This window comes from Telopea speciosissima, chromosome 4 (genome assembly GCF_018873765.1).
Source record: "Telopea speciosissima isolate NSW1024214 ecotype Mountain lineage chromosome 4, Tspe_v1, whole genome shotgun sequence".
Lineage (NCBI taxonomy): Eukaryota > Viridiplantae > Streptophyta > Magnoliopsida > Proteales > Proteaceae > Telopea > Telopea speciosissima.
Window position 1 is genome coordinate 19,039,894 of NC_057919.1, and position 23,110 is coordinate 19,063,003.

At 39.1% G+C, this 23,110-nt stretch overlaps 2 protein-coding genes across 3 annotated transcripts; both read left to right on the forward strand.

The window, feature by feature from the left end:
- The first annotated feature begins 1,628 nt into the window (after window positions 1-1,628).
- Window positions 1,629-10,367, forward strand: LOC122660187. Its single transcript, XM_043855387.1, has 8 exons — window positions 1,629-1,862; window positions 2,238-2,358; window positions 2,509-2,589; window positions 2,662-3,366; window positions 6,968-7,334; window positions 7,464-7,545; window positions 8,771-9,023; window positions 10,179-10,367. The coding sequence occupies exons 1-7, from the start codon at window positions 1,695-1,697 to the stop codon at window positions 8,975-8,977; spliced, it is 1,731 nt and encodes a 576-aa protein (XP_043711322.1). The 5' UTR covers window positions 1,629-1,694; the 3' UTR covers window positions 8,978-9,023; window positions 10,179-10,367.
- A 1,550-nt stretch (window positions 10,368-11,917) lies between these two features.
- Window positions 11,918-22,972, forward strand: LOC122658773 (methylcrotonoyl-CoA carboxylase beta chain, mitochondrial). Of its 2 annotated transcripts, XM_043853884.1 has the most exons (10): window positions 11,921-12,165; window positions 12,259-12,378; window positions 13,336-13,770; window positions 13,908-13,998; window positions 19,384-19,616; window positions 19,700-19,864; window positions 21,465-21,539; window positions 22,190-22,321; window positions 22,439-22,495; window positions 22,573-22,972. In XM_043853884.1, exons 1-10 carry the CDS (start codon window positions 11,965-11,967, stop codon window positions 22,774-22,776), a joined length of 1,713 nt encoding a protein of 570 aa, XP_043709819.1. In that variant the 5' UTR covers window positions 11,921-11,964; the 3' UTR covers window positions 22,777-22,972. The 2 variants fall into 2 exon arrangements, with proteins under 2 accessions (XP_043709820.1, XP_043709819.1); XM_043853885.1 differs by lacking the exon at window positions 21,465-21,539 and having other exon boundaries at window positions 11,918-12,165.
- Window positions 22,973-23,110: the final 138 nt, after the last annotated feature.

Here is a 23,110-nt window from a genome sequence, read left to right on the forward strand (position 1 = left end):
TTTCAAGTAAGTCATGTCCGTTAGTTTAGTGATGATGTCTTCGGTTAAATTTTTTGTAATGTCTAAACTACCCTTAAAGGGTAATGAAGTGACCCTTTTACCATCTTCCTCCTTCTTTTTCTTCCTACAATCTAATTTTAGATTCAAACCCTAATCGATTTCAAAAAAAATTCTCTATTCTTAAACAAATTTCAAATCAAAATAACCCAAAACCCTTAATCGATTTCAGATTTAAACCCTAATAAATCTCTTTCATTGCTGATTCAAGTACAAGAAAAAAAAAAATTTTAAATCTGAGATCCCACTGCCTGTTCCTCTGTTCATAGAGGTAAAAACTTGATTTTCGATTAAGTATTTTAGCTGCCCTCATGGTTTTGATTTTGAAGAATATTATTTCATTATCATTCAATTGGGATGCTTCTAGATTAGTTCCCCATTACCAACAACATAAGTGGATTATTTGAGCTTAAATTATCTGGTATCAAAGGCTAAAGATAGTATGGCAGTTTGATTTTGTCCATTCCGAGATTATTGCTGCAAATGGTGTACATCGATTGACCTTTACAAATGGACTATTGGGTTCCACTGATTGAAAATTTTGACCTTTACAAATGGACTGAGATTATTGCTACATAAGTGGATTATTGCTGTGAGATGAAGTGAGATTATTACTCCACCCCTACTCCCTCTAGGATTCCACCTATTGAAAACCAAAAAAAAAAAAGAGAGGAAGAAGAAGAAGAGCAGAGAGGGTGAGAAACCAAGAATCCCTCCCGATGTACCCATCATGCATTGATGGTGACAATGGTGAGGTTTGGTCCTCCCTCTACAACTGAATTGTAATTGCAGGAAGAAGAAGAAGAAGAAGAAGAAGAAGAAGAAGAAGAAGAAGAAGGGTAAGTTGATCATTTAACTTCATAAATTTAAGTTAAATAATTCATAAGGGTAAAATGAATATTTTCATTTAAACATTAACAGCAAACTAACACTGTCAAGTTTCAGGGGTGTCAAGTAATCGTTCCAAACTTGATAATCATAAACAAAATTGCCATAGTACAAGGGTGTCCAAGTAATTTTTTCTTATCATTATTGTTATTGTTCGTGGGTAGATCGGACGGGGTGTCTGGTTTTTCCACCTCTCTTGGCAATGAATCAAGGTGCCACGTAAGCTCGAAATGAACCCCACCCCATGCCATCATGCGTTCACGTCGCTTGATTTATTTATCCCCCTCTCCGTCAAGGGCATGGTCAATATGCCCGGGAGGTTATGTCATTAGGCTTCAGACGTTAATTATTACTAGTTGCTTTAGGTATTGAAATCTTCACGAGACCAAAATACCCTTCATGTCACACAACCCACAAGCAAGAAGGAAACAAACAAAAAGCGACGTTCTTAAATCATAACTCATCATCAGAGTGGTATTTCAGTAAAAATGTAAGAAGAAAGTGAAAGTGATGGGTTTCGGTTGGTGGTTCCCGGGTCTCATTCAAATTTTAAGCACGCGTCAAACATAAAAGGAAGAGAACGGCAGACAAAATAATAATAATAATACTGTCCAAGCAACACCCGCCATTGCCATTAGAGCGAAATTTCTTCCGCGTTAAAAGGAATCTTAATCTCTCTTCATTCTCTCTGTCTAAAAGTCCTAAAAATCTTCCTCTCTTCCACCTACTGTAATGAGAAGCTGCAGGCAATGCCGGGGTTAGGGTTTCAAGAGAAGAAGCCATCGGGTTTCAAAGCTCGGGACGACAGTCCTGATTCTGTTATCCTTAGTATATTCTCTTCCACTTCTGGAAGCGCTAATCGTTCATTTGTATCCGATGTTCATGATCAAGAAGCTCTGGTTTCTGAAATCTCTAAGGTAACCTTGATCTTTTCTCTATCATTTTCGATTCGACAATGCAGATGAACTGTTGGATGTTTCATCCTCAGACTATCTGTGCTGCATTTGCATGCACAAGCCAACTCTCTCTCTCTTCAGCTGGAATTTTTTTCTTTCATTTTCTTCTTTTCTTTCACTTGTTTGATCTTTTGCGTAAAGTAACACATTTCTTGACTATATACGATTTTTTTTTTTTGATTTCCACTGATATTAGAAACGATAAAACATGATTTTTCCTTTTCCAACTGGAAAGTTTTAGCATCCAACTGGAAATGGCGCTTTTGAGCTTTGAAATTGGCACTCAAATTTGAAATTCGTCGATTTCCTGATAGCAAAAATCTTTGATTTATCCAGCATTTGGCAGGACACGAGCGTGATTACCGTTGGTGCTCGAGTGGCCCAGATTTAGATCCGAGGACATCACGTACAGTCAATAAGAACAGTCTCCCTGCCACAAAAAGAGACAAGGCAAAAGGTACTACTGCCTAGACTAGGATGAGTTCAAAGTTCAAACCAAAAGAAAAAAGTTTGTGGGAAAAATAGAAAGAGACCATGTCTTCCGTCTTACGACTTCCGATATAACTTCAATTTGGGACACCAAGCTCACTAACCGGGTCCTTTACAGAACGAGAAGAAGAAATAGAGACAGAAGACGATAACTACACCCTAGATCAACCGCAGACTTCCTTCTCCCAAGCTCTCAAAGGTACCAAACTCTATTTTCAGCTAATCAGCTTCCATTCTTTCAAGTCCGAACTCTAAAACAGTTTCTTCACAGAATGTCAAAACAGGCGACTCAAATCTGATGCTACTACAGCTGTCAAAAGATCAGGTAGGCGAAGACTCTCTGTTTCACTTGATTTGAAAAATGGGGCAAGCGATGTCACCAGCTCTTCGCCGCGATTGGGAGGCATGAAGAAGAGCATTGTTTCTTCTCGCAAAACTGGTATCTTCCCCAGTCCAGGAACACCGAATTACCGGCACGGAATTATAGGGATGCAGAAGGGATGGAGCTCAGAACGGGTTCCATTGCCAGTGAACGGCAGCCGGAGGTATGCTACTGCTGCCCTCTTGCCTTTCAACAGTGGAAGGACTTTACCCTCTAAATGGGAGGATGCAGAAAGGTGGATTTGCAGCCCGGTTTCGGGAGATGGAGTGAGCAGATCTTCGTTGCCGAACCCTCAGCAGAAGCCGAAGTCGAAAAGCGGGCCGCTTGGCGCACCGGGGAATGCCTACTATTCGACTTATTCGCCAGCTACGCCGATGTTTGAAGGCGGCAATGTTGGCAATTTTATGGCAAGTTCTCCGTTTTCTGCTGGAGTACTGTTAGCAGATGATTTCTCCGGTCGTTGTGTTGGTAGTGGGAGTGGTGTTGGTGGCGGTGGTCCTCTTCTTGCGGCCTTCGAGCCTAGCATTATGCGGTCGGCTAGCGTGCATGGTTGCTCGGATATATTGAGCCTGTTATCGTTGCAGAGGGCACAAGGTACATGATTCTGCCCTTTTGACTAGGTTATTTTACGCGTTTTGTTTGCTGAATAGATTTTCCGAATTCCTGAGGTCTGAGTTTATCGATTTTCTTGTTTACTATAGCACGGTTGCTTCCTTTCAACACATGAGGCAAAACCTTTCTCACCACCTTAATATGGACCCCTGGTCTCTTATAGGTTACATAGGCTTATATGTTCATTTTGGAGGGGGGGGGGTGTTGTTTATTGTCATCAGTGAAATTTCTAGTCTTGGAAATCCAATGAATATCGCTGCTTTGCGTTTGGGGTTTTATTGAACAGAACTCCTTACACTTCGGAATACTGGAGTATGGATACAGGCTTATGAAAAGTGGTCACAAGACATCTTTTTCCCATTAACTCCACCTTCACCTTTTTTTCCCCTTCCAATAAGAGTGAGGTGTGGGAAAAGCAAAATAGGTGAATAACATAAATGTTAGTCAGTAAAAAAGAATCTCAATAAATGAAGGGGAAGATAAACGTCCCAAGGCCAATGCCTGGAAGTCAAAAGACACATGCTTCATTCTGAATGTTGGTGTCTGGATCATGGCATAAAAAATATTGATTTATGTCCTCAAAATTTCATCATATGGTGGAAATTTTGGTCATTTTGTATGGCACAGTTAAAAATAGATTCTGTAAACAATGGTTTTCCCCCCTTTTCATCTCTACATGCCATATTAATGTCAAAGGAACAAGCATTTGAAGGATGATGTTCTAATTGCACATTCCATGCACATTTACAAGAAGACACTTAGGTTGCTTTTAGATGCAGCTAGATAAACTTTGCACAATAGATATATGATTAAAAGGTTAAATTTTTTCTTGCGAGTATAACTTAAAATATATTTAGAGTTGTCAAGTGGAATTCAAAGTACTAAAAACGTGACAACTGCAGCTTGGTGACAATGTGGTTATATTTATAACCCTATATGGTTCCAGTTTGATTTTCATTTACTATGAGAACTTGTTGGTTAAACTAGAAAAATGGTAAGCACCATTTGAGTTTTACACTGGTTTGGTCTTTAATTCTGTGATTATAGGAAGAAGAAATGTTCTATACATGGCTTGATTGAGAGACACTTGTGTACAATGTCCATTTTTTATTACGGGGGTTTATTTGGTTGATTCAACCATCGGATGTATACAGCATAGTGCATCCTTTGAATAATCTATATGTCAAAGTTCACGTTCTATCTCGACCACATGGCCTACTATCATTTAGATTTCCTCTCGTGTATTCATAGACATCAAATGAGTAGATGGTTCATTTGGCACATCTAACAGGATAGATAGTCTGACACACACCGCACACAAAAGGATAATAGGGAGCCATGTGGATGGCCATCTGTCAAGTTTTAAAGAAAATTGTGGCAAGAATTCAATTATCAGGATTGTTTGGCAGATCAGCCAATCCATCCAATAACGACTGATACCACTGACCATGTGGATTTGCCATCTCTATTGGGCAGGATTGGCAGATCTGGATTGGTATTTCTGGTGTCTGATCCAACCTACAACACGGACTTTTAAATTCTTGATATCAATCATGGCCCACCTTGTAATATTAAAATTTTCACTAGCCATCCAAATCTTGACCAAACTTGATGTGTTTATAACGGATAATTCAAAGTCAAATTCAAATATTCAAAATTCGGATTCATTGTTGAGCAAGTCAGAGCTGGCCAACGATGCTCCTACTCCTCAGGATTTGATCTCTCCTACAAGATAGGAAAGGATATGAGAAAACTCTTATCCATTGTAATTAAACTAGCTGTTGTAAAAGATGAGAATACAATTATAAATACCTCTCCTTATCACAACAAACAATAAGGTAGAATTCATTCCAAAGATAAACTCTTATATGGTATCACCTGGCAGATTTTTAGGGCTGTATAGAGAAGGCTCTCTTAATAAGAATTTCAATATCATATCTAATCCTAATTTACTTTTTTACATACATCAAAGGGTGGACCTGCACCTGAGTGGGAGGGATTACAAGAGAGAGAGAGAGAGAGGGGAACACTTATTTTGCACAAACGGTGAAGATGGGATTCGATCCTTGCCAGCTAAGCTAAGTGTCACCTATTCTAAAATCAATTGAGCAGGAAACATAGTCAAGATCATATCAGTAATAATTATGATTAATTATAGAATAAATTTGTGGAAAATATAAATTAGATTCAGTTTGTATATAAAATAAAAAATTAAATTATTTGGTAAAATGCCCAAAACTTTCATGTGAAAAATTGAGAATAATTGATACTTTTCATAAATGGACATATATTTTAGTGTATGATATAAAAGATCATTTTTTCCCCAGTGGGCTACCATATTTTTGGTTTATTTTGCTTTAAATTGGTAGCCCAAAATGACTTAAATTCTGTTTTTTAAACTTCATCCACGAGAGTCATCATCTGACATTTACATTGTAGTTGAGGCCTTGAGTTCCTCACTAATACCTGATTGTTCTCAGTAGGAGTGTAGGACCATCTCTTTTGGATAGATCTTGTTGTTGAATGACCAAAAATAAAATAAGAAATTGGGACATATTGGATTACCTTTACCTGTAAACAGGTCATCCTAAACCATTTCTGTCAGGATCAATTTGTTCTAGACATTCTGGTTCATTCCCAATGTGCATGAGTCCAAGAAATGCCATTTGACTGCATCTTGATCTACCCAGCAACCATTTCCAGCTAAGCTTCAGCGTCGGCCAAGGCTACAGACAAAGAGATAGAGATGAAGAACCGAGTGAATCCATAAACAAATATGCAATTAATATGTGCCAACCTCCTAGAAGCTTCCTATTTATCTTCCGAACAACAGATTTGATTTGATATACTGGTAGACAATCTTTTTTCCTTGAACCTAGTAGGAGACAGTAGAAGGATAATGGTTAAATGACACCCAATTACCATCTTCTTCAGGATCAGACTTGTGCATTGGCTATCACTAACAGCTTCACCTTCCACCTGTATTTAAATGCCCTTGTGAGCACTTTTGGTTTTTTCTTTTGATGTAAGTGCCTTATGCACCCTGGCACTAGCTTGACCTCATTGGGATTTCCGTCGTTAATTTCGCTGCCACAATTTAGCTTGAACCTTTAGGAGGTAGGATCCAGTCATTGGATGAAATTGTTGTCATTGCCCTGAGCCCTGCTTTAATCTGGTTACTAAACATTGTGGCCCATACCTGCAATGATCTGGCTTCCGGTGGCTGAGGACGCCATGAACAAGACCTCATTAAGCTATTTCCTTTCTTTTTGTGCTGCTTTTCGATGTTGAGCCTTGTGTTGTTGTAGGAGCATCCATACATGGTTTGTTATATTTAAGCATTGAATATGCAATTGACTGAATGTAGGTCATGATTATTCAAACCTTTCAGTATGATGTATTTAAGTCTTGGCTTGGTGTTAAGGTCTCCTGCTGTTTGTTTGGAGATCAGCTATCGGATCCCGACTCATATGGGGGGGGGGGGGGGTTGGGGAATGATCATCCTACCCAAAAAAAAAAAAATCCTTTCAGTATTTAAGAGAAAGTGAAATTCCAACTAGTGTCCTGCCTGTTGATTCTGCAGAAGCAAAACCTGATTGCACCAAGGGTGCAGCAACCACAATTTCTAGTGCTGTATCAAGAAGGGACATGGCAACACAGATGAGCCCTGAGGGTAGCACCCATTCGTCTCCCAAGGAGAGGCCTTCATTCTCTCCCTCTCCCCTTCCCTTGCTCCTTCCCACAGTGGAGCTGCAGAGCCGTCCTTCTTCTAAATCAGCAGTCAGGGATGTGCAGGTAGATGAGCGAGTCACTGTGACAAGATGGTCCAGAAAACATAGTACCCAAAAGCCTGAGAAGGGGCCAATGGATGCAGAGGACTGGAGAGAGGAAGCTGCAGAAGCTCAAGTTTCAGCTTGGGAAGTTGCCGATACTGCAAAATGCAAGTCAAAGTGTGCATCCTCTGCTCTTCTTTTTGATTTTGTACATTTTGTTTCACCATATATAAAATAGCTATAGAGAACATTTTACACAGTTGTGAATAATTATTGTAGGAATGACATGTGTCACCTTCCTTTCAGGCTTAAAAGGGAGGAAGCCAAGATAACTGCATGGGAAAATTTGCAGAAAGCAAAGGCTGAAGCAGCAATACGGAAACTAGAGGTTCTCCTTTGTAACCTTTCCTACGCTTTTCTCCTTTTGAAGTTGAGAATTATAGTTAAAAAGTGAGGGGTTAGAAACTAGAAGTTGTCCTCTATGTTTGCTTGGTTCCCTAGCATGTGTTAAAATCGAAATAGGAAAAAGGGCAAAAATGATATGCTGAGATGGAGATCGCTGTACATCAAGTGCTGTTTTGAAAGGAAAAAAATGTTGTTATCTATCTGTCCATGTAATAGAGGTTTTCTGGTTGGGCCACTGAGGAACCTTCTTAGGAATACTCGCTGATCCATGCATAGAGATGGCCTGTCCAATTCAGACTACCCATCTGAGAGGAACCTTTTTGACTGGATTTCTGATCCTTTTTTATGTCCCATTGTGGAGATATCCGTAACTTCATACATAAAAGTGTAAAATGAATCTGGAATATACATCCAGTTTGTCAGATAAAATTTTCCGAAACACCTGTTGCATGCCTTTCATTCTCTCTTGATTGGACCCTGTAGTGCCACGAAGAATCATATTCTTCTCTCCGGTTGGCTATGTTTATGGGAACCTTGTCCTTGTGATCTGCATATAAGGGTTTCCCTATTAAAAATCTTTAAAATATTTAACCTTTATATATTGGATTTAATATAAAGCATGACAGGAAAATATGCTTTCTTTGGCCATGTGGTTTTAGGCTATGAATCTCTTTTGGATTCTTAAATAGTGGAAACATGTGAAATGCACTCGTATTTGCTGTCTTTAAACATTTACTTCTTTTTTGTGTTCCCCCCCCCCCCCCCCAAAATAAATAAATAAATAAAAACCTCATATCTGTGTTGGCTGCAAGCAATGGGAATCTATTCTGATGTTTCTTTGGTTAAGGTCTGTGGAGGATCTCCTACTGTGTTTCTAGCTGAAACTTGCCACTTGAGATGCAAGACTAATAATTTTGAAAATATTTGGGGAATCTCTATAGCTGCCATGTGTATGATTCATTCCCATGTACGCAAGAAGGGTTCACATACAAAACTAAAAAGAAACCCTACGAAGAGGACCATCCAGAAAACTTGTTCCTATATTAATTGTTATTTTCGCTTTTATTTGTGTGTGCATGTGTGTGTGTTTGTGAATTTTTTTCCGTATCCTGTAGGCCCCTGCATCAATAAGATAAATAACAGAGGAGACTACTCGTGCTGTATATATTTTCATTTGCCTGTTTCACTGATTAGAAAGTTTGATTCAGGTGAAACTGGAGAAGAAGCGATCGTCTTCAATGGACAAGATCATGAACAAGCTGAGATCAGCTCAGAAGAAGGCCCAAGAAATGAGGAACTCTGTGTCATTGAGAGAGGCCCCTCAGGTCCCTCAGAGTTCCAGTAGAGCTCTGTCATTTAGTAAGACTAAGCATATGGGTTCCTTAAGTGGTTGCTTCACCTGCCATGCCTTCTGATGATCATGCACTCCGTGATTAATTTTTTTCTACCTTTGAACACCTGGTAACTTCTCTCTCTCTCTCTCTCTCTCTCTCTCTCTTTCACACACACACACAACAGAAGTACATTCTTCTTGTCTGATAAAAACCGAAGTACCTCTAGTTCTGCCTGATTGGCTGCTCACTGTTCTCACCTACACTTTGAACACTGCACTTTGTTTTTGAGACCCAACTGGCAAGGGTTGGAGGTAACACATGATAAGCTTGTGTTCAATTCAGAACTGGTACTTAGTTGCTTCTCTGCTTCATGTTCTTTTAACGTGGCAATTTCACCCTATACATTCAAAAGAAAAATGAAGCACAATTTTACACCATTTTTTAAATTGTTTTTTTTTTTTTTGGGGGGGGGGGGGTGCGCTTATTTAAGAAATTTATTATGGAATAGTGAAGGGCTGTTATTATTGCCCAAAGTTAAATATGTCTTGGACCTTGGGGCTGATTTGGAGAAGGTGTGACCCATAAACATGGCTTATGAAGAGGGTCCCAATAAGATGGACACTTTGAGTCTCCCATGTAAACCTTAATATGGCAGAACAACACCAGCCACAGTAACATAATTGAAATATATGTAGAGAGCAAAGCACAACTGTAATGTGTACTTGGTATTAAACTTAAAAGGGGAAAAAATTGAAACACTGAAGCGACCAGAGAATGAATGGGTTCTTCTTTTTCTCTTCTTTTCCTATAAACCAATTAGGTCCCTAAGTTTTTGTATGAACAATTTTTGTCTGCTTGTTTGCGTTCAAATCAGAGAAGTGGTGGAGACCTGTGGTCACCGAGTTAGAAATCCTAATAAGTCAGTCGTCATCTGAGATTTGGGCCTCTGGCCTCTTCTTTATTACTAACATTTTATTTAGTTTTGGAAAAAGGGGTTGTACATGCCTGTTGTAGGAACTTTCCGACAAACCCTCTGGTTTTTGCCATGTGGACAAAAAATGGTTTGGCATTCTTGTTCAATGGATGGAGAATCACTTTGATAGGCTATTACGTGTCAGATTTGGTGACTCATTTCAACCGTACAAACTATCATGTTTGGGTTCAATTCCAAGAAAGGATAATATCTGAATTGAATGCTTTATGGTCAATGGTTGTTGTTCTTTGCATTGATTGGGCTTTGTTTTCTGTTCTATACTAATGAAAGGATAATATCTTTGATCAGGCAGAGAAGAAATCGCAGTGAGATATGGGAGAAATATGAGTATTGGCATGGACTCTGGTATAATTCAGTTCTGTTTCCAGCATTAAGGACTAGCTTTCAAAGGTCCTTCCTGGGCAGCATTCGTTCGGGATATAATGTATGTAAAGAAAATAATGGTTTAAAGTGAAATGGAAGTGTGTTTCTTGAATTCAAAGGCTTATCAAGCCCGAGCGTGATAATCACTCCCAATTCCCAAATAAGAATTCCAGAAGAGTTGGTGGAATTGCCTCATGTTTTTTTTTCTTTCCTCAGGAAAATGAGCTACACCTAATTAATGTAAGATGCAACCCATTGACAAGTGATGAAAGAAAGCTGTTTCCACAAACTGAAGATGGGACAAGTAAACGATCTATATTTCATAGGATATAAGGTGTTCGATCTGAGCATATAACAAATCTATGATTAACTAATAAATATTTTAGGCATTTTACTAAATGAGCTACACCTAATTAATGTAAGATGCAACCCATTGACAAGTGATGAAAGAAAGCTGTTTCCACAAACTGAAGATGGGACAAGTAAACGATCTATATTTCATAGGATATAAGGTGTTCGATCTGAGCATATAACAAATCTATGATTAACTAATAAATATTTTAGGCAATTTACTATTGCCGGATTGCTAAACGAATCAGATAATAATCGATCAGATAGGGGGTTTATCATATTCGTATTTGATTAGTTTTCGGATGGATTCAGATTCTCCTAAACAACTATGAATGTGGATTGAATATAGATGTTCAATTATCTGTTGACATCCTTATTATTTTTAAATTTAAACCGGAGAACCTTCCATCGGTCCAAACACTGGGAAAGTATTTTGATCCAAGAAAATCGTACAATTTGTATGATTTTCTCTTCCTTTCTAGATAACCAAACACAACCTAAGGGAAGAAAAATAATGTACGGGAGTGTGTGATTTCGTTTGCATTCATGTTGGTGATTTCTGATGTGAATTCGGATCGTCTTGCCCTCATGAAAGATGGAAATACTGCCCGTGCTAGTGCAGGGACCATGCTTCTAGACAGAAAATGCCTTCCTATTAATTAATTAACGGAAGAAAGTATGTCATATTTAATGTCACAAATGTGAACGCTATCTCAGTTGGTTGGAGATTTGCTAGTTGGAGTACATACTCCTCCCATTTGTGCCATTAAAAAGACACCCTTTCCCTCTCCCCCTGTTCCCTCCCCCATCTTGAATCCGGATCAACTACCCAATGGGGACGGGTGGCGACAGAACTGACCCCTTCATGGGATGTGGGTCCCATACTCTAGAAACAGGTCCCACACCCCCATGGAGGGTTAAGATCTGTCCTCATCCGAATCCGGATCAGCTACCTCATCCCCTTGGTAGTTGTAGGTTCTATTGGTTTGTCTTGGCCAGCCCTTTGTAGTCAGTATATTAGGATAGACCAAAAAACTCAGAAAAAAATGACGCAAGTACACATGTACCCCTTAATTACCCCCTAGGTGACCTTTTGATCCTTTTTCTGCTAAATTGATAGGGTGACCACAGGCCGGTGACGCGATCATTTTTATTTTCAAAGCATAAATATGTTATCGGCTGACTCAACTCCAGCTCTTCTGAGTTGTTAGTTCATTATCATCGGATAAGAAGAGACATTCTCCATTTCTCCAGCAACGCTCCACGGGACAGAAGCGAGATAGCGAGGTGTGTGGATATGTGTTATGAATTTTATGTAAAGTACTAAGAATCACAATCAAGCAAGCGAGCGAGAGGAGAGATGCTGAACCTGAGAGTGTTCGCAAAGCGAGCAAGTTCATCGATTACTCTGGGGAGAAGCAGGGTCAATCTTCTTCAGATAACAAGAGAGTATTGTTTGGGAGTTCTACCGGATGGCATCGACCGCAACTCCGATACCTTCCTTCGTAACTCTAAAGCCATGGACGAGCTCATTTCCCAACTCCATTCTCACATCAATAAGGTTCTTTCTCTCGCTCGCTCAGTTTTTGTCCGTGTGTGTGTGTGTGTGCTGACCCCTGAGTTTAACAGGAAATTGGGTCTCTGTTTGTTTTAGGTTCTCTCTGGGGGCGGCGCTGAAGCTGTACGAAGAAACAAGAGTCGAAATAAACTTCTTCCGAGAGAGCGCATTGATCGCTTAATCGATCCTGGCTCCTCCTTTCTCGAGCTGTCACAGGTTGGAGTTTTTGTTTAGTGTTCGTTTTTATTTGGAGGAATTGGATTGGACTTCAGAGAACTTGAATATCTTAGAAGACTATGTTAAAACTGGCGAGAAACTGGATGCAATTTCAATCACTTAAAGTGCTGTACTTAAACCGCATATGTGCCATATAAATCTTTGATGCGGTTTATGAAACACCTTATTTCCTTGAATCGGGTTTCAAGTAAATGAGCCCTCTTATTATTTTTGGGCATAGTTTAAAATTTTTTGGACTAAGTTTTACTGTCAATTTTTTTAAGTGTAGTTTTAAGGTCACTGCATGCTTATAAAGAGAGTCGCCCCTAATATAACAACCGTATTTAAAATGTACTGTATTTTTAGTCTATACGGACATATACAGATTCTTTCTGTAAAATTGTGCCTGATTATAGTGTTGTAATTGTACACACACTTCTCCTTTTGATTTTGAATAAATTTTCTCGTCTTCTATTGAGGATTAAAGTCAAATCATTTGATTCATTTAAATTCAAGTTATTTATAAGTCCAAGGTACACTCCATCAATTAGACGGATCAGATCAAGATGGCAAATCGGTTGGAAGATATATATCTGGGCTATGAGTCTATGACTTATCCAAGTGTGTGACTGTCACATTGCTTCTCCAGATTTACTGAGAACATGTGCCTGATATGGTAGAATTTCTGTCTGGATAATTTCCTGTGAGAGAAAATACATACCTCTTTATGCATGAAGTGGTTACCTTATTATATAAGATAACATAATTCTTCTAGAAAGTAGGTGCTTTTGTTTTCTTTTATTAAACAAATCTCTTTTTCCTTAAAGTTGGCCTGGAAGAATGATACTTCAAAATCCTTCAATTTTATCATTTTGAATGTGTCTACCTTTATGCTCGATGTATTGTTTATTGCAAGTGTTTTTTTTCCTGTTTCTAACTTACATATTCTTGATAAAGCTTGCAGGCCATGAACTGTACGAAGAATCCTTACCATCTGGAGGGATAATCACTGGATTAGGAACAGTGCATGGACGGCTTTGCATGTTTGTGGCTAATGACCCCACTGTCAAGGGGGGAACATATTACCCCATCACTGTTAAAAAACACCTCAGAGCACAAGAAATCGCTGCCCAATGCAACTTACCATGTCTCTATCTTGTCGACAGCGGAGGTGCTAACCTTCCAAGACAGGCAGATGTCTTTCCTGACAAGGATAATTTTGGTAGAATATTCTATAATCAAGCCCAAATGTCTGCACAGGGTATTCCTCAAATTGCACTGGTTTTGGGTTCTTGCACAGCAGGAGGTGCTTATATTCCTGCAATGGCTGATGAAAGCGTAATAGTTAAAGGAAATGGTACTATATTTTTAGCTGGGCCTCCTCTAGTGAAGGTTAGTTCTGGTGCTCCGGAACTCTTCATGTTCCAATTCCTGGTGTTTTCTACAACTTCTTTATTTGTGATTTGGATCCTTTCTTTGGAAATGTATCTTTCAACTCTAGGGTGTATCTGAAGGCGCAATTTTGGTAGGCTGCTACAGGAGAGGAGGTTTCAGCAGAGGATTTGGGTGGTGCAAGCATGCATTGTAAGATATCGGGTGTCTCTGATCATTTTGCTGAAGGTACTCTCTGTTGTATTTTTCTCTCTCTGGCTAATAGTGGAGTTTTCTTGATGTTCATTCTTTATACATTCACAATGCCATCTACACGTGCTTTGAACTTCCACCACGAGTGGACTAGTCCACCAGTTGGTAATGTATTAATTGGAATTAGTATAAATAGCTCTATACATAAAAAGAACTAGTTTAAATAGCTCTTCCTTACTTTGCTTCTCTGAGTTCAAGATGATATGGAAAGTGAAAAAAATTCTACTTCCTTTTCAAATCGTGTTTGTTAAGCAACGAAGAGAGGCAATGGTAATTGTCAAAGGTTACTCACAATAAGGGCAGTGTCCCTATCGTGAGTTATGCTGAGTTGTAGAGTTTAGGTATGTTTATTTCTCTTTTAGTTTCTTTATTCCTTTGTAATTAGTCTTAGGCATGGTTTGAGAACTCGGTTTCGGTACTGGTTTCGCCCAACCAGAAAACTGAGTTGGGCCGAGATCTTGGCGAGTTGGCGCACTTTTCTTTTTGAACTCATTTGATGGTTTCGGTGGGTTTTTGACCTAGTTTGGTCATGAACCTTGGTATATAGCCTATTTTGGGCTATTTAAACACAATGACATTATCAGATTTTCCAAAATCAAATTCCAAATAGGAGATTGACTTAGTGGGAAACTAGGACAAACAATTATTTATGCTAGAAACCAGGGCAAATACTTATTTATGTCTAATATCATTTAAGTAAATGTTTTTATATTTCTTATCCAAGATTGCTTAAATCTGATTTATATTGAAGGAGTTATGTTTCAGTCCAAGTTAATTTGGTGTAGGCGAATGCTGTCAAAACCGCTTTGAATAAAAATATTTTTTTAGACATCAAAACAAATGAATATTTTACCACACTTTGGTTTTTAGCAATGTTTTACCATATTAAGATTTATTGAATTTTTAGATTTAAGAAAAACCCCAGCATTTAAACGTTGAAAATTGCACCTACCGTCGGAAATCCAATTTTTGTTCTTGAACTGGGGGGTTGACTTTTTATCCTTTTGGAATTTGATTTTTAATTATTTTTATTGGATTCAAATAGGGGGTATTTGCTTATTTATGAATAATATCTTAAGTAAATGAAATAACAAATATAAAAACATTTACTTCTGACATAAGTAAGTATCTGTCCTGGTTTCTGGCATAAATAAGTGTCTATATACAAGGTTTCTCACCGAGATCTCGGCCGAGACAGTATATTTATCCCATTTGGCTTTTGATCTCGTCTCAGTTTTGCAAAAACCGAGATATTACCGAGATCTCGGCGAGTTCTTGTTCCATGGTCTTAGGCAGTCTTAGTCTTGTCCATTCTATACTCCTACTAGGAGTCTATTTGGTTTGCTATTATAAATAAAGGATGATATCCACGATAGACATACAAGTTGAATCTATCGTGGTTCAACAATTCTCTTGTCCATCTCCATCGTCTCTCTCTCTATCAGTTCGCTTCTTCTTCTTCAGATTGTGGAGGTAGTTTAAGGTTCTGTCACAGTAATACAAATAAAATGAAGAAATGGAGGTTCTTGTCCTGCATTCCTGTGAAGGAAGAAACAGTCAGCATGCTAAAGACGATGAAGAACGTAGCTACAAAGCTACAATTTTCTCCCTCCTTTGTTAGCTAAGTGATTGCTGATTTCACTTCTGCATGTTTATCTCCTACAGAAATAGATAGTCCCTTCTTCCGTGTGATAATTTGGGCATCAAGGACTTTGCCTCATTTTGGGAATCTGTATGCTGAGGGAGCATGCTGCTCAACTGGAGCTTGAGACCCAATCAAGCTCAAGACTGTTAGCAGGCTTGACATTGGAGCTGCAGCTTGTGCAGGACCATCTTGAACACATTCTGACCTAATGGAGGGAGGAGTGGATTTACCATGGGTTGTTAGATTGGTCCAATCAATCTAAGGTTCTGTCACAGTAATACAAATAAAATGAAGAAATGGAGGTTCTTGTCCTGCATTCCTGTGAAGGAAGAAACAGTCAGCATGCTAAAGACGATGAAGAACGTAGCTACAAAGCTACAATTTTCTCCCTCCTTTGTTAGCTAAGTGATTGCTGATTTCACTTCTGCATGTTTATCTCCTACAGAAATAGATGGTCCCTTCTTCCGTGTGATAATTTGGGCATCAAGGACTTTGCCTCATTTTGGGAATCTGTATGCTGAGGGAGCATGCTGCTCAACTGGAGCTTCAGACCCAATCAAGCTCAAGACTGTTAGCAGGCTTGACATTGGAGCTGCAGCTTGTGCAGGCCCATCGTGAACACATTCTGACCTAATGGAGGGAGGAGTGGATTTACCATGGGTTGTTAGATTGGTCCAATCAAATCATCAGTTCTGCCATATGCAGATGGCCAATGAGATTTTATAATTCTGTCACTCTTTCCTTTCCCCCTTGCTTCATTCCTTTTACATGTGCATGGCTTAAGATGGTTCTTTTCACGCTTGATGGAACCGTTGAGGAGGCTGATTCTGATCAAGATTGTTCCGAAGTCCTGTCTAGTCCAGTATATGTACTCAATGTGCATTCATGCTTTTGTCATTTTCTTAGTTATTGCTTTTCAGAGGCCTTTTCTTACTTTGGACAAGTCTACTGTTTAATTTTTTTTTTTAATTGAATGGGTTTGTGATTAAAATGTTTTGTGCTTTCCAAGTTTGCTCGTAAACCTTCTATAATTGGAAATCTCTTACAAGCTACTATGACATCACCTTTTCCAAGCCATTCCTCTAGTAGCTGAACTGGGCTCAACCTATTCCAATCAAAGTCTATTGTTCTACTAGTTCTTAGACCATGAAACAAATTATTCATACTGTAGTCGAGTCCCATTCCCTACCAGATCTGAAAACATTTGAATGACTCTCCTGAGGTGGTTCTAGTTATTGCCACAGTGGCGAAGGACCTTGCTTCTCATCCAGTATTCATCAGGGGTAAATTCTTTTTTATGAATGTCCTCAAGGTAATTTTTAGTAAAGTCCTTTGTAAGGTGGCAGCTAAGGCCTATTAATCTTGAGAGTTTAGGGAATGATCTTGCTTCCTTGAACTAATTGCAAAGAGTCAAGGATGTTGAGATACCAATGAAGTATTTTACAGTGGTTGTCCCGTGAGCTACTTTGATGGTAACCCAATTGACGACTCCTTATTGAACACAACTTTGTCCTGAAACACTATTCCTTTCTTCTTACTGCACCAAGATTAGCTAGTATCTACTATAGAATTGTTGTGTTGATATGCATTGCTGTGACCCTTAACAGTTCGAGCTTTTGGGATAAACGGTTGTAACATGGTTTCAGAGCCAGGAGGTTGGGTGTTCGATCCCTTGTGAGTGCGAGTGATGCAGATAGGTTCCAGCAAACCTGTAGTTGCAGGGGGAAGGGAATCAGGCCCATTCAGCAGCCTATGGTTCCCTAGAACTGGACCTTTTGGTTCACCCAAACCAGGTTCTGGTTTACCCTGGTTTGGGAGTTCTGGTCTCTCTCAAAGACCAGTTGTGGGTTTTATTTTAGGATTAGTTTTCTTTATTTTATTCCTTGTATCCTATCGGCTAGGGTAGGATTTATAAGCCCGAGCCAGGTCAGTCTTTATTTCTTTCTTTAACTAAAGAGTTTTAGTCACCATGGGATTTCTCCTATTATTATGTGTGGGAGATTTCCTAGTCTATTTCTATTTTGTTTTATGTTCAAGTCATTATATTTAGGATCTTTAATCCTATTGGTTGGCTGTTTTTGTGAAGTCAATATGATTGAGAAATTTTATTTCTTTAAACATGTAGGCTGTTAGCAGCCATACCCACGATTTGAATAAAGAATGTTTTTTGTTGGCTTTGCCTTCAACGATCTGTGAGTGACAGGTTCTTGCTACTGTGAGAGACATCAGCCCCTCAGTGAGACTCTGAGGTCGACTGGAGGGATTCTGGTCAAGGTCAGGTGGGTATCTGATCATATTCCCTTTTTTATCTTTCTTCTTCCCTATGGTAACAAGTACATACCCTATTGATTCAATTTCTTCTCTTGTTTTCTGTGGGGTTAGTAAGGGCTTCATATTCCTGAACATTGGAAAGAATCTGGGATATTTCATTTCAGTTTTTATTGCTGTTCAAACACCTGGTGGTACCCCTGTTTTGGGTGTATTGCAATAGGAAATACTTTCTAGGGGCATCTAACCCTTGAATTGGACTGATGTTTGTATGGTTTGTTCCTCACTCCTTGGGGAACGTACCATCTAAATTTGATTCTGATCTGACGGTTAGATTGTCAGTTCTTGAAGTTCCTAAATTTCAGGAACATTACTTGCTATTTCTGAAACATACCCTGCACAGCCTTATCCATCCATCAGATTTATATCAGATTTTGGATATTTTTTCTACTCCATCAGACCTTCATTCGACCAGGGTTTGAGGGTATCGGATCTCTTGATCTTGAGTAATTAATTTTCTCTGATTCTGGTTCTAAGTTGTAGTCTGTGATTGTGTATATAAAATTGCAACCTAATAGCTGTTGATACTTGATAGGTTGAGTCAACTCCATTAGTGAGGGGTTTGTGTTATGTATTGTTGTGCCCCTTGGTGCCTCATGATGGTGCCACCACGTGATGATGTCACGTGTGGAGCTGTGTGTGTGTGGGTCTGCACGTGCTGGGGGGTGTTGTGTGTCGATATACATTGTGGTGGCCCTTACTTAACAGCTTGAACTTTTGGGATTCGGATAAGCGGTTGTAGCAATAACATCACCAAATATGTTTCCCTCTTAAAATGCCAACGCCACATTAGGACCATTAAATCCTTGGAAGGCATAAATCAAGTCAAATAGATTTAGTGGCACAAAACCTCCCTTGCAACTGTATAACGGATGAATTAGTGTTTAACTGAATTTCTGTCCTTGTTGCACATGGTCCAATATGTTGAAGGCCAAATCACTTTTTGTGTCTTCTTTGGAACATATCACGAGTTCGCTGATGTATTTTGTGCAATTGCCCACAAGAAGACTTATGGAAACTTAGGGCTTTGGTGGGAGCATGCTGTCCCAGTATTACAGAAGCAAGAAAAGCAATTAATGCAAAGAAGAAACGAGTTTTTCGATATCAGCCCCTAATGGTAGACCATTTCCATACCTCCCCCCCCCCCCCCCCCCAACAAAAGGAAAAAAAATGATAAAGAAAGGAAAGAGAATCCATGTTTGTTGTGTAACAGGTGGTCTCTCAATCCCTTTGTATCCTGTGAATTCTCCCTGATTGTCTAGCCTTGGAAGTTGATAGGAAGGGCAAGTAACATGTAGTTTATATTTACATATTGTTTTTGGTGACACTTGAGAAAGAATTCCCACTTGCATGCTTGATCATATATGTGACACATGTCTTGATTGTAGATGAGTTGCATGGACTTGCTATTGGGAGGAATATCATTAAGAACTTGTACATGGCTGGAAAACAAGGAATCATGTCAAATGGTGCCCCTGATTTTAAAGATCCAATACATGATGTAAAGGAGCTCCGTTCCATTGCACCAACAGACCTCAGGCAGCCTTTTGACATCCGATCAATAATTGCCCGTATCATCGATGGAAGTGAATTTGATGAATTCAAGAAGTTGTATGGCACTGTGAGGGCATTTTCAATCACTTGTCTTGCAAATGTTCTTGTTTGTTGATTCAAGGCTTGGAATTTCTTACATCTTTTGTGCAGACTCTTGTAACAGGTTTTGCGAGGATCTTTGGACAACCTGTCGGAATTATTGGAAACAATGGAATATTGTTTACAGAGTCTGCTCTAAAAGGGGCCCACTTCATAGAGTTATGTGCTCAGCGTAACATTCCTTTGATATTTCTTCAGAATATTACTGGATTTATGGTAAATTCTTCTTCTTCGTCTTTAATCAATATTTTATCTATTTTTATGTATCTCTAACAGTATGTAAGAAGATGGGTGCACATTAGAGTGATTCAAGTCTATCCTAGAATTAGTCATTATGTGAAATACATCAAACAACCGAGCAGCAGCTTCCCTTTTTAGTGTTGGCCTTCTCTTTTGATAATGTGGATTTCATTAAAAACTCTCTTCTTTGAATTGAGAATGAGAAACAAATAGTCTATCTAAAAACTAACAAATTTGGTGAATGGCATATAACAAGGACGTGTCCGGCATTGTCAAAAACTTGTAAATGCTGATTTTTTCCCCTTTGGATGAATATAACTTCAAACTCTAATCTTTCATTTTCCTGCTTTCAAATGAAAAAAAATGGGCGTACCCAGTGCAAGAGGCTCCTGCCACTGTAGGGTCGGGGGGGGGTTCATAATGTACACAGCCTTACCCCCAATTCGTGGAGAGGCTGTTTCCAGAGACTCAAACCCGTGACCAACCACTTGGTCACAATGGAGCAACCTTACCGTTGTACCAAGGTCCACCCTTTTTTCCTGCTTTCAAATGATATAATTTTAATTTGATCTACTATTAGTTCAAATCAAATCAGCACCAGTACTTGCTGTTTCATGTGATGTGAATTTTTGAAGTTTCAGACACTTAACATGTGGAAATCATTTTTGCGGACCAAGTTTGCATCTTTGTGTTATGAAGCCAGGTCACAAAAAAAATTCATTTTAGAAAACACAGGGAAGCAAGAGTGTCGTCAAATGGGGCCTCAGTGTCCAATTGGGTCCCCCCCCCCCTAGGCGTAATGCTTTGGATGTGCTCATCTTTGATTTTGTCCTTCCTAGTTAGTCAGCCAGCCATATCAACATTCTCATTCTATGAACATGTTTCTTGATTGTTCAGGTTATCTGTAGGGTTTAACCTTTTATATATTATACCTTGCCTTGGACAGTCTCTGACTTTGGAAATAGAAACTCTATAAAATAGAATTTAACACCTAATCTCGTATAGGACTCAAATCCCTCATAATTGGGCTTATAGAATGGGTCTTTTACAACAGAAAGTCCAAAATACTTAGCCCAGTGACCCATAAATAAATCCATTCAGGACCTAAAATTGAGTGAACTTGAATCAATCTTGAATCGCAGGGGTTGGTTTGAACCAGGTGAACCAAACTGCAGGAAAAAATTTTCCTTCCTCTTCTTTCTGCTGAAAATCTACATCACAAAGTTAATGATTCCTAATAAAATGGTTTTAACTTCCTTCAGTATGGAACATGCTACAGCTGAGTTGTCATTACTCCTGTTTCTCAAGTCTGATGGCATTTTTATTTAAAAGCAGGGCCTCTTGCCAACTCTTATAAGAGTTATAAAAGTCCTCTCTAAACGAATGCTATTCTTTATTTGTCTAAAGAGATAACATGTGTTCACTTTTCTCTCATTTATTTGGGTACATTATGGAAAACTTCCCCTCTTTTTTGGGGAGGAAACATTCTTTACGTTGAAAGCACATTCAAGACTGAAATTATCAGACATGCAGACTGCACCTCTTTTCATTGTTTTTAAGTTCATTCATTGGACAGGTTGGGTCAAGATCTGAGGCAAGTGGAATTGCCAAAGCTGGAGCAAAAATGGTGATGGCAGTTTCCTGTGCAAAGGTTAGACTCGACCTTTTCTTTATGTTCATTTGATAATGGTTTCGCTTCTCTACACTCAGAACTGTCAAGTGGTCAGGTTCAGGGCAGGTCGTCCCCTTCACCAAACCTCTTCCCTGTGAAATCCTCAAGAAATCTACTGATCTATACAGTCAGGGCAGGGACTTGTAGGTTAAGCCACTTTCGGGAGGGCGCTAAGGGCTTTTGCACACCAAACCACTACCAAATCTGTTGAGGGTTATATCCAAACAATTGGGGCAAGGCAAGGCAGGTCTTGGGTTTGACCCACCCTGTTGCTATCCCTGTCTTTAGTGTTAGGCATTAGTAAATCATAGTTTTGTTTTGGGACTCTTTGCTTTGAGCACAGATACTTTGTTCTGGAATCTGAAGAGAGTTCAATTTTTCCTATTTTTTCTTCTTTCCCCGTTTGGGATGTTCTGTCGTATTGCTTGAGCTCTGTTGAATATATGTTTTTATGCACCCAATTTTTTTTATACGACCATTTTTGTTCTAATGGAGAGTATTCATTGGAAGGTACAGAATTAGTCCTTGATATTGACAGTCGTGTATGTTCTAAACGTAAGTGTAAAACATCTTTGCTGCTAATTTAGTTGTTCAGTTGAATTTCATGTACCTTCTGTTGGCTTGTTCAGGTCCCTAAAATAACGATCCTCATTGGTGGAAGTTTTGGTGCTGGTAATTATGGAATGTGTGGGCGTGCATATAGTCCTAATTTCTTGTTCCTTTGGCCAACTGCCAGAATATCTGTGATGGGTGGCCCCCAGGTAGCTCCATTACTCAATCCAGAACATTTTTGTATCAATTCTTGAGTGTGATGCAAGACCATCACACTTTCCCAAATATTATTTACGGATTTTCAATTTTTTGGGGTCAATCTGAAGGCTGCTGGTGTGCTGGCTCAAATTGAAAAGAGCAACAAGAAAAGGCAAGGAATTGAGGTAAACTCTTTGAGAAGTTATAAGTTACAATATTTTATATGTGACCAAATATTAACAAGGCAATTCATCTGTATCAGTGGGATCAAGAAGAAGAGGAGAAATTCAAGGCCAGAGTTGTGGAAGCGTATGAGAAAGAAGGAAGTCCTTACTACTCCACTGCAAGACTCTGGGATGATGGTATAATTGATCCTGCAGACACAAGGAAAGTTCTAGGTCTCTGCCTCTCTGCTTCCACGAAACTTGTCCCTGAAGAGACAAAGTATGGTGTATTCAGAATGTAAGTGCTCACTATAGCAGTATATTTTTTCAGACACAAGCACTACTAGCAGCAGTGGGTTCACCGGATGGTTCAAACAGGTAACTAGGAAACAAGGCTCTTCCAGTCTCTGTTGGAATGATTTAATAAGAAACATGTTTCTCTTTTTTTTTTTGGTAAAATAAGAAGCATGTGTCACCTAAATGGACAAGTCAAGACTATCTAAGACAGAATATCAACAAATGTGCTCCTATATACCAATATAGGCTTCCATAAGTAAAAGAGCAACCCAGTGCATGAGGCTCCTGCTATTGCAGGGGGTCTGGGAGGGGCAAATGTACACCGCCGTACCCGCTGCT